The sequence below is a fragment of the Ursus maritimus genome, unplaced genomic scaffold (assembly GCF_017311325.1).
Source record: "Ursus maritimus isolate PB19 unplaced genomic scaffold, ASM1731132v1 scaffold_7, whole genome shotgun sequence".
NCBI classification, from domain to species: Eukaryota; Metazoa; Chordata; class Mammalia; order Carnivora; family Ursidae; genus Ursus; species Ursus maritimus.
Genome location: NW_024426885.1, coordinates 326,113 through 336,654, shown reverse-complemented (window position 1 = coordinate 336,654; position 10,542 = coordinate 326,113). Strand labels below are relative to the sequence as shown.

Sequence of the window (10,542 nt, the reverse complement as noted above, 5' to 3'; positions counted from 1 at the left end):
CACTCTCTGCTGCAGGGAGCTGGATGTGGGGCTCGATCCCGGGACCCTGAGATCGTGACCAGAGCCGAAGACAGACGCTTCACCACCTGAGCCACCCGGGCGTCCTGCATTCACCTTTAGTCAAGGAGCATTTCCACATCTATCACCGGGAAGAATGCCCAGTGTCTGGCAACCTACCCACAGGGAGAGCCCACACAATGTGACCCAGATCCCCTCGTACCTACTCCTGCGTAAGCACGTGTCACACACATGTCCCAGACCCGGAGGCTTATCTGCAAAGAATGACACAAGAACATGTAATCTAAGGTGTTCAGAGAGCCAAAGCTTTGCAGATCATTTCAATTCTTTCTCAAATGCAGGTGGGTTTCTCCTTAGAGTTCAGCTCAGTTCCTGGTGGGGAGGGTACTCACTCCTGGCCCCACCCCAGCCCAATGATCTCGGCTGTGTTCCAGTCGCTGGACTACCTGCCCGCACCTTCCTGCAGGACAAAGTGGACAGGATGACAAACAGGTGCTCCCAGGGCACCACTGAGCTGGAGGGAGAGTGGGCTCTCCAGGGAGGAGGGCTCCGGGGCGCAGCTCCTGGGCAAGCCAGGTACAGGTCTTACTTTGGAGTCTGTGCTCAGGCAGAGCCCTGCCCTGGGTTTATAAGCAGCACCCACCGTTGCCCTGAGAGGTGGGGCCGTCTCCATAGAGCAAGCGTGACGGGGTGAGGGATGGGGGTTGTGTGGCAGCCAGCAGGGCCTCTCCCCCTCACCTGGGCCCATCTGTTAGCCTGCAGCTGCTCTGCTGTACGCACCAGCACCAAGAGCCAGCTGGGACCCCACGATGCCAGCGCCCACCTGGAGAGATGCACATGTCCTGGCTTCACTTCAGAGGGTCTGAGGATGTTCTGAGGCTGGGGCCCCACCCTGGGACAGTAACAGCCCCCTTCACCATGAAGCCCTCCCAAGCAGGAGGATGAAGGTCTCTGATCCACGCTCCAGACTTTTGCTCAATGCCCCGGAGAGATGGAGGGTCTACAGCACTGGTGTAATAGCCCACGAATTCAGTGGCAGATGTTTGGTGGGGCAGAGGTGGCTTCCTGTAACCGGGGTCCCTTGGTCACCCAGTGCCCTGTGAGGTGTGATCCCGGGGACGCAGCTGGCCCACCAGAGTCTGAAGCCAGCAGAGGAAGCTTGCTGTGGAAATTCTGTCTCCCACAGCAAATGGCACGCCGTGTTACAACCCCGAGCACGGTTCTGCTGGGCACCAGGAACCGCTGATGCCTAGGAGACCACGCATTCCGGGGCCTCCCACAGTTCTGATCCCGGTCTGGGCATATGCAAACACCCTAGGGATTCGGACGTAAGCGTCAGTCCTGGAGACTCAGCCAGGCTGGCACTGAGAGGCACCAGAAAGGAGGTCCTGACTGCTGCTGATGGGCGGAGCAGGCAGGTCCCCACGGCGTGCAGCCCTGTTGCACCAGAGGCTCAGTTCTCGAAATCTTACAGATGTGCCCACACCGAAGCACAGGGGTCACGCACAGAATGGTCACTGTGGTGTTATCCACAACAGCTCCGTTAACAAGAAACTGGACGCAGCCGAGACATCCAACACCGTGGGAATAAACAGACGACGTTCCTGTATCGTCACGGATTTCAGGGCCATCGAGCGGAACGCTCACAGGAATAATACCGAGCAATGAAAAGAAAGCTCTGTGACCTGCTACGCCTGATGGAGCCTGGAAACGTTAAATTCAGACACGGAAGGAAGGTAGCCAAGCCAGCGTCAGGGCTGAGGGGCACCGAGGGTTAGTGCTTGACAGGGTCAGAGTCCGTCTGGAAGGACAAAGCAGCGCGGAGATGGATGGTGGGGATGGCTGCGAAGTCTCACTACGCTCAGTGCCGCCGAGCTGATTTAAAAATGGTCAAGATGGTGAGCTTTATGTTTCACACTTTACCACAATTGAGGGATGGTGGTCAAACAGAAGAGGGTGCCCCTGTGGGACCGGAGCAGAAGGTGACGGGTCAGCACACTGTGGACAAGTGTGGACGCACAATTCCATTTTTGTAAGAAAACAGCTATAGCCGTGTGTGTCTGCACATGCGCAGAATTATCTAGAAAGCTACATACCTGTTAACAGTGGTTACCCTGGGGGGGTGCCAGGGGACTGACTTTATGGGCTTCTGTTCTGTTCGACCGTGGTCACGCACAATGACAAAAGAGAAGTCTGAAGAGTGACGTGGTGTTTGCTTCCAGAGAAGAGAGGCACACTGGGGTTCACATGCCGCGTAGTCAGTAGCGCCTGCCCTCTGAGCGGTCACGTTCACTGGCTGTGGAACTGCACAGCGACCAGGCGGGGCACGCGCATCCATGTGAATGTGGCTCGCTATACACAGTGAGTGTTTGGCATAGAAGAATCTCTCAGTTCCTGAAATCAAGCAAAAACTTACACACGCCACCAACGGCTCACGAGCAGAATTTTTAAAGGTTTTTATTGATTCAAGAGTGAGCGAGCGAGTGCATGTGTACAAGTGGGAGAGGGGCAGAGAGAGAGAATCTGAAGCAGACTCTGTGCCAAGCACAGAGCCCAACGTGGGGCTCGATCCCACGACCCTGAGATCACGACCTGAGCCGAGAGTCAGTCACTTAACTGACTGAGCCACTCAGGCTCCCCTCAATACTTTTTTTTTTTTATTTATTTATTTGACAGAGAGAGAGACAGCCAGCGAGAGAGGGAACACAGGCTGGGGGAGTGGGAGAGAAAGAAGCAGGCTCCCAGCGGAGGAGCCTGACGTGGGGCTCGATCCCATAACACCGGGACCATGCCCTGAGCCGAAGGCAGACGCCTAACCGCTGTGCCACCCAGGCGCCCCTCCCCTCATACTTTTTGATTAAGAAGAATCGTGTGAACACACTCGATACGGATTCTCATGGCTGCTGGGTGAAGACCGCCTGCCACCCAGGAGAGTGACAGCCCCCAGCACCAGGGATAAACTGCGTGTCACCTACACGGCCCTTTACAAGAGCAGCACTTATCTACCTCTAAGACGGTCAGACTCTAATTTGTCTGTAAGTAGAGGGTTCGAGGCAGAAGTAGAGGCGCTCACTGGTCTTTGAAGCTGGCCTTTCTCTTTTCCACAAACGCGGTCATCCCTTCTCTCCGATCTTCCTGGTGGGAAAGGGAACACAGGCAGAGATGGACGGGGCTCTGCAGAGCGCAGGGCTCTGCCTGAGTTTGCTCACAGTCTGGCAGGTTCCTCTGAAACTTGGATCTCCAGCGTGGGGAGCACAGGAAGGGTCCTGCATCAGGACTACCCGGAAACCTGGGAATAGCCTGGACTCCCTGACCACCTAGGGCTGGCCTGGAAATGGCATTTTTATATGCCCCTCCCAGCCCCCAGGTGTGATCATTCAGGAACCACTCATTTGTGTCAAAGTCTCACCCACAGAGAACCTCAGCTGTGCCTGTTTGGGTCATGCCCTAATTCATCACCTGGGTGTGTGCCATGTACACGCGCACACCTTTACTTCCGCAAGAGCCGAAGTCACGTCTAATGTCTCATGAAACACCTACACCAGACTTTCTGATACTAAGACATGGGTTTTAATGACTTACAAGAAGGCCTCCCTTTCAGCGACTGTCAAACCCTAGAAAACACTGATCTGAAGCGTCAGATAGCGGTATGAGAATACACACAGACTCCTTTCCAAGTAACTGGAATGATGTAGAAAATTATAGGCAGACGGAGTGCATTTCAATACAGGAGCTTGCTGTCTAAGGGTGCAACTCATCAGATCTTTTGTAACAGGAAGTCACCCTTCATTCTTGTGAACTTTTACACACTGTGCTCACTTGCAAAGATCATGCTTGTGGACAGAACACATGTGATCAGCTACAGGGAAAGCACACAGTCTGACCAAACAGAAACGGTGTTTGATGAAAAAGCCTACAAGGAGATTCCCAGTGATTTCTATGGCTGGACCACGTGTGTCTCCACTGAATGTTTACTCACGGTAGCAAAAGTTGAATAGAAGAGCTTCTTCTCCAGCTTGTTTCCCTCTGTTAATGTCATTTCAAAAGCTGAAAGAGAGAACCCCGAAGTTACGAACTCAGGTGTTAGAGGTGGGAACATGCAACCTTTTTTATGGGGCTAGGAAACATTCCCCACTGACCCACATCCGCCTTAATTTCATGGTGATTTAGACCGTAGCCTGGGAAGCACCCCCTCCCCAAATGCCCTGCCCTGGCGAGACTCCAGCAGAGCAACCCACTCGGAGCTTCACCCCGTGGCCCCAAGAAGAGAGGCCCGAGGAACGGAACCAAGGGTGCAATGGCTAACTCTGTCCAATCACAAGAGCATTTGAGAGGCTGCAGAATTACATCTGTTTTATTATTTTTTAGAAGATTTTATTTTGAGAGAGAGAACACGCGTGTGCATGAGCATGGGGAGAGCAGAGACGCAGGAGAGAGAGTCACAAGTTAAGTGCAGAACTGGACAGGGGGCTCAATATCGCAACCCTGAGATCATCGCCCGAGCCAAAACCAAGAGTCAGATGCTCAACGGACTGAGCCCTCCAGAATTAAGTATGCCTTAAAAAGCTTAAAAATGAAGGAGGAAAAAGGAATATGCCAGGACAGAGTCCCAGGTGGTAAGAATACCACTGCTCTGGGCCGTCCTTCCAGCGAAGGTGAAGTGTCTTCCTTGGTGAGCACCTGGGGTGACGGCAGGTGCCTCCGACTGTGGCCTCACCGGCCCTCTGCAAGAACAGCAGTGTCCACCTCTTAAGCGAGTGCTACCTACTCATCTTTGTGGATGCGTCACAAACATCGGCTTAGCCGACCAAGGCCGCAGCAGCCCGGGGGACGTGACTGCCTCCCTGCAGAAGGGCACAAGACCTGGAGCGGCTCAGCAACTACCCCGGGGCTCATGGCCTCCTCAACAGGCAGCCCGGCCCCGGGCAGTATTACCCCAGTGCTGAGCACAACCTGCTACATTAAGACCCCAGAAATTCTCAGGAGGGCTCAGAGCTGCTCTGCTGGTAGAGAGAGGACGGAGAGCGCAGAGCAATAAGGAGCAGCATGAACTCTGTCCCTGGTTCACACTGGTGTCCCGTGAGCCCACACGGCCACCAGGCTGCAAGCACAACTGCTGGCTGAGGAGAGGGGCATCTTCCACCAGGATCCAGGAGGTGAGCCGGGTTTACCAGGAGCCAGACTGGCTTTTCTTAAGGGACTGACTTGCCCTACCCAGCCATTTCCCTGCACCCTAGCGCCTGTCACTCTCTGTCCCTCAGGCTGGGCCCTTTCTTGGGTCCTGATACCAAGGACAACTCAGAACATTTCAGGAGAATCTGTGAGCCAGAAACCAAAGACCGGAACTCTAAAAAGAGCCAGAATCCCAATGTTAAGAATCCTCCCAACTTCTGTCCAGGGTGGGTTAAGATGCATCATTTAGAACCATAGCTCCTGACTGCTCCTGTGTCACCAGCCCTCAGAATCTCTCCTCCTGGCAGACCCGTACCTGCATTCACGGACTCTTTGGCCATTGCTGCTACGATTTTAGAATTGCTGGCAATTTTCTCTGCACACTGGATGGCTTCTTCGACCAGTCTCTCCACAGGAAAAATTTTGCTTACGAGACCTAAACACAAACAGGTAAATGACAAGTGCAAACAGCACTGGCTATGCCTCTCTGAGTCACGATGCCGCCCCTAGAGCTGGGGTCTTCTGGGGCCAACAAGGGGCTGCAGGGATGCAGGTGGGGCCTGCGTCCCTGAGGTGGGGCCATGAGGCTCTTTCAGACACACCAACAGGGAGGAAGAGCAGATCACCTGGGGCGGGGAAAGGGTGTGCCCACGAGGGTCTCGGAGATACCCCACTGCTGACTTAGGGCTTGGCATTTGTCCCCTGGGTTCTCAGGACACCCAAAATCCCTGTGCTGATCACCCACGGGCACACCTGGATGCAGCCCCCTTCCCCCAACTCCACTCAGCTCCCCATGAGGGTGGCTCCATAGGGCAGCCCTGGCCCACACCTGCTTGCTTGGCATCCTGGGCAGAGATCCGGTCACCAGTGAGAACCATCTCCATGGCCAGTGACTTTCCAACAGCACGGGTCAGTCTCTGGGTGCCCCCTGCACCTGCAGGGGCAGAGGGCTACTGGTCATAGTTGGCTCGTGGCCGGTGCAAGCCCAGAGGGCATGGACACACTTCCAGCAAGTTCCGAGGGATGAAGATGGGCCCCTTGGGTGGGGCAGGTGGGTAGAAAGGAGGCAACCCAAGAAACAGCAGGGGAGGCTCCTTTCCACACTCAGGCCCCACGCCTGGCACATTGTGTACCCTGCGGCTTAGACCCTGGCCCAGCCCAACCTGGAGGGCAGCTGGGGTGTCCTCCAATTGTGGCCTGCCCCCCTCAGGGCTTGAAGCGAGAGCAACGGCTCTCTCCCTGGCCGCTCTGAGTGTGGCCTTCCGTCCCAGTGCTGGCCTGCACGCGCCCCGCTCACCCTCCCGCTCACTGACGCTCTGCAGCAGGAACAAGAGTGGTCTGCCCCATCGTCCGCTCCACAGTGAACCCCAGGCTGCCAGGGTGAGCCAAGGGGGCCATCTGACGGAGACACCCACAATCCAACAGACTCAGGCACTGCCTCAATGAAGCAGAGGCCTTGGGCCCTGGGATGGGAAGAGCAAAACGGACAGCGGAACACATATAGGGCTTTGCTCACTCTCAGCTGACACCAGGCACCCTCTTCTGACTGACAGCTGCTCAGCAGATGCCCTGGGCTCCTGGCTCTACATATAGGATCTCTACCCTGTGAAGCCATAAGCCTGGAGCTCTCATCAGGTGGCCCCCTCGGGGCACAGAGCAATCACTGTTTGCCCATGGCTCCAGTTACCCTCCTTGTGGGGGATCTGATTCCCTGCTCTGCTGAACTTAGGGTCACAAGCAGGAATCACTGCAGTTATAATGCAGCATGTGGCCAGCCTTTCCTAACAGCATCTGACAAAGGATCCGGCAGTCATCAGAGCAGCCTGCATAGACCCGAGGCCCCCAGAGCCACTCTCTGAGTGCCGCTGTGTCCCCTGGGGCTTAGTGTGCTGGTCAGCAGAGGGAGCAATGGGCATAGCCAGGCGGCCGCCAGCCAGTGCTCATACCACAGCCAGGGTCCCTTGTCAGACGCAAGCTGCATACTTTTGTCTATTACTGGAAAAGCCCATGAGGTCCTGAGACATGGGCAGATTCTGGAGAATTACCTGGAGAGTTTACGCTAGAGATGTCATCACTCTTTACCTGGGATGGTTCCTAGTAGGATTTCCGGCTGTGCAAACTGGGCTTTTTCTCCAGCATAAATAATGTCACACATCATAGCGAGTTCGCAGCCACCACCAAGCTGCAAAACACGAGGCGCCACCAGGGGACCCAGTCAGAAATTCACTCCATTTGCTTATTTAAATTTCCCATCAAAATGAACACGGCCCAGGGTACGGCCCAGGGTAGCAAAGACTAATAGAGATGCAAAGTTAGTTAAGTGTTTCCACAAGTTAGTTACAATTGGCCGATGCTGGCGACCGCCCTCTGTGAAGGACCCTACAGCAAACTCTTTCATCAGCTTTGGGGGCTCGACAGCCGCCACAGAGAGTTCGTGAACCAGCAGGCTCGACTGTGGTCCAGTGAACCTGAATGGCTGACCTCACCTTACCCACGGGGAGCTTCGTTAAATGATCACAAGCTGAGCTGCCCTCACCACATCGCTACGATCTGCCCCAGTGCCTCTGAGTGTCTATGTGCACAGAGCTCTCGAGGGTGGCAGAAGAGGTCAGCCTGCAGGTGCGGAGCAGGCTGGAGCCACTGAAACCATACAGAAAAACCAACGTGTGGCCTACAGCCTAGCAGAGGGGAGCTGTTCCCAGGAGTCACAGGGGCCGCGGGGAGGGCTGAGAACGGGAAAGCCAGCAGCGGAACACCCGCTAACGAAAGCTGCTGCTAGAGCGCCTCCTCTCTGCACGTCCTGGATCTGTGGTGTCACTCGGCAGGAACGGTGTCAGCCTCTTCAAAATAAAAATAAGTTATCTGATGCCTCCCAGCGCGCTGAGAGGAGACTTGGTCTGACACTCACAGCATAGCCATTGACAGCAGCTATGATCGGCTTCTTGACGTGGGTAAGTCGGTCCCAGTGGCTCAAGAACTTCCTGGAGTAACAGTCCTGGAATGTTTGGTTCTGCATCTCCTTGATATCGGCTCCAGCTGGGGGTGGAAACGAGTCCCAGTTACTAAAGAGCAGAGGCCGCACTATTGCTGCACCCCCAAACCAGCAGGGAGCTACGAGTGTGCACCGTGTGTAGGCAATGCGGGCTGCTGGGAATGGCCGACACAGGGCCCCACGGGCCACCTGGACAGAGCCGGGCAGCAGGGATAGCGGTGATGCAGTGTGTGTTGATGGAGGTGAATGCGGAGGGACTGCGGGACAGGAAACAGATGCAAGCTGGACTCGGAAGGCTGGGCTTATTCATCAGTCACTTAAGCCCTTGCAAACACACGGAACCTGATTGTCAAGGACCCAAATCACTTTGAATAATCTTATTTTGCTGGCAGAGCATGCATGAACGTTAAACAGGCAGAGTGACTCTTGTGTCTGTTTACACTATGTTTAAGTAAACCCCCAGTTATCCTAACTTTTCTAATGCTCCCACGCAGGTGTAAGTCTGTTCACAGTGCCACATGCTACAGTCAGACCGCCCCCTGCACACCTGGGCAACTGCCGCCACGCTGCCCACACACCTGCAAACGCCTTCTCCCCACCCGTGACGACGATGGCTCCCACAGCTGGATCCTCCTCGAAGGCCTCCAGGGCCTGGTTGAGCTCTATGATCAGGCCATCGCAGAGTGCGTTGAGTGCTTTGGGGCGGTTCAGCTGGATGAAGCCCACATTGCTGTTCTTCCCCTTCTTTTCTGCAATGATGTACTGAAAGCCAGCACCTGGGGGACGAAGGGGTTTCCATTCGTGTAGTCATCAGACCTGTCAGTGGACAGTGTTTCTGACATGTCCGCTGTCCAGTCCTCGGGCAGGAGCACACAGCTCTCGGCCTCACGGTAGACTTTGCACCACTTTCTACCTTCACAGAAGTTTGAACCTGTCCCAGAACGTGCACTACAGACACCCTGTGATTCAGCAGAAGCACGGGATGGGGAAATAGGCTCCTTCCACAAACAGCAGCTGGGTGAGGGAACAAACGGGGTGTGCACAGAACACAGTGGGAGGCACACACTGGGGAAAGGTGACCGCCATGGGCCGGAGGGGCAGGCTGCTGACTCGGGGGGGGGGGTCAGTATGGCCTTGGGAGCAAGAAAGGTAACCTCAGAAGCCACAGGTCTGTGTGTCTGCGAGCACCCACCCGGCGGGTCTGGTGAAATGCTTAGCAGCAGCGTGTCTGCAGCCCAGGAAACGATTGCTGATTGCAGGTCAGGACCCGCAGAAGGGGGTCATCAAAGGGAACTTAGGGTAAAATCAACACGCCCTGGTAGCTGGGCAGGTAAGTGGCTACCCAGGTGAGGGAGGCGGATGCAGCTCAGCGACAGGGCCAAGAGTTCCTCAAGAGCACTGCAGGAGGACCTGAGGGTTGAGTGGAGGACAGGCCCAGCCGGCTGCGGAGGCAGAGTCTGAAAAACGGACTTGGGCAAAGCAGTGGACGCGGGCAGGTCTGCGCAGGAGGCACTGCTGGACAGAACACGGGGTCTCCGCCAACTCCACAGGCCCCAACGGCACATTCTCGGAAAGTCCCGAAAACCCTGCAGAATCCCGCCACCACCAACCAAACTGAAATGGCCCGAGGTCTTAGCACTTACTCCTGAGTCCCCCCGAACTGAGCGGCCACTAGTAACCCCAGAAGTCAGCAAATGAGGCAGCAGGTGCTGGGAGGAGTGCCCAGCCGGCCAGCAGACGGGCAGGGCCGGGGCCCCGGGTGCACAGGGAGGAGTGGGAGGGCTGATGGGGTCAGGCCCCGGAGTGAGGTCCGGGCTCAGGCTGGTGGAGGGCGTGAGGTCCGGGGTGAGGCCGGGGGGGTGGTTCCAGGGGCGGCCAGAGGTCCGGGGGTCCCGGGTGCGGCCGTGATGCCGGACCCCCAAGCGCCCTCAGTCCCGCACTCACCGGAGGCGAAGGGGCGCAAGGTCGCGCAGCCGGGCCGGGGGCGCAGCGGGCCGCTGAGGCGGGACAGCATGGCGCGTAGGGCAGCCATGGCGCTGTGGGGACGGCTCGTCCTGCCCCGGGAGCCGCCCCCGACCGCACCAGTCAGGGCTCAGCCCGCCTCCGGGCCGGCGTCGCGCGACGGCTCAGGCATCGCGATACCAGCGGGGCGGAAGGGGGCGTGGCGAGGCGGAGGGCGGGGCCGAGGGTCCGGGGGCGGAGGGCGGCTTGTGGGCCTCGGCGGGCTGAGGAGCGGGAGCGGGGTTCGGAGGGTCGGCCTTGTGCGGTGCCCTCAGCCCCGCGCCGGCCGTTGGCGACCCCGAGCCCTGGGGCCCTTACCTTCCCCGGAGACCCCCGGGCCTGCTGGCGCCTCTTGACCT

General features: G+C 56.9%; 1 protein-coding gene across 1 annotated transcript; it reads right to left on the bottom strand.

Moving 5' to 3' along the window:
* Positions 1–2,737: 2,737 nt before the first annotated feature.
* On the bottom strand, positions 2,738–10,283 carry ECHS1 (enoyl-CoA hydratase, short chain 1). The gene is made up of 8 exons (XM_040624399.1): positions 10,127–10,283; positions 8,761–8,958; positions 8,099–8,226; positions 7,273–7,372; positions 6,020–6,124; positions 5,507–5,626; positions 3,998–4,065; positions 2,738–3,153 (listed from the first exon to the last, which is right to left on the bottom strand). The coding sequence occupies exons 1-8, from the start codon at positions 10,212–10,214 to the stop codon at positions 3,088–3,090; spliced, it is 873 nt and encodes a 290-aa protein (XP_040480333.1). The 5' UTR covers positions 10,215–10,283; the 3' UTR covers positions 2,738–3,087.
* Positions 10,284–10,542: the final 259 nt, after the last annotated feature.

Bases quoted from the DNA above. Each gene is read 5' to 3' on its own strand.
- ECHS1 (XM_040624399.1), bottom strand. From the start codon at position 10,214: ATGGCTGCCCTACGCGCCATGCTGTCCCGCCTCAGCGGCCCGCTGCGC. The intron at 7,373-8,098 runs GTGAGTGTCAGA...CGTGTTTTGCAG, and splicing joins CTGCTGTCAATGGCTATGCT to CTTGGTGGTGGCTGCGAACT. The intron at 3,154-3,997 runs GTGAGTAAACAT...CTTTCCCACCAG, and splicing joins TCTATTCAACTTTTGCTACC to GAAGATCGGAGAGAAGGGAT.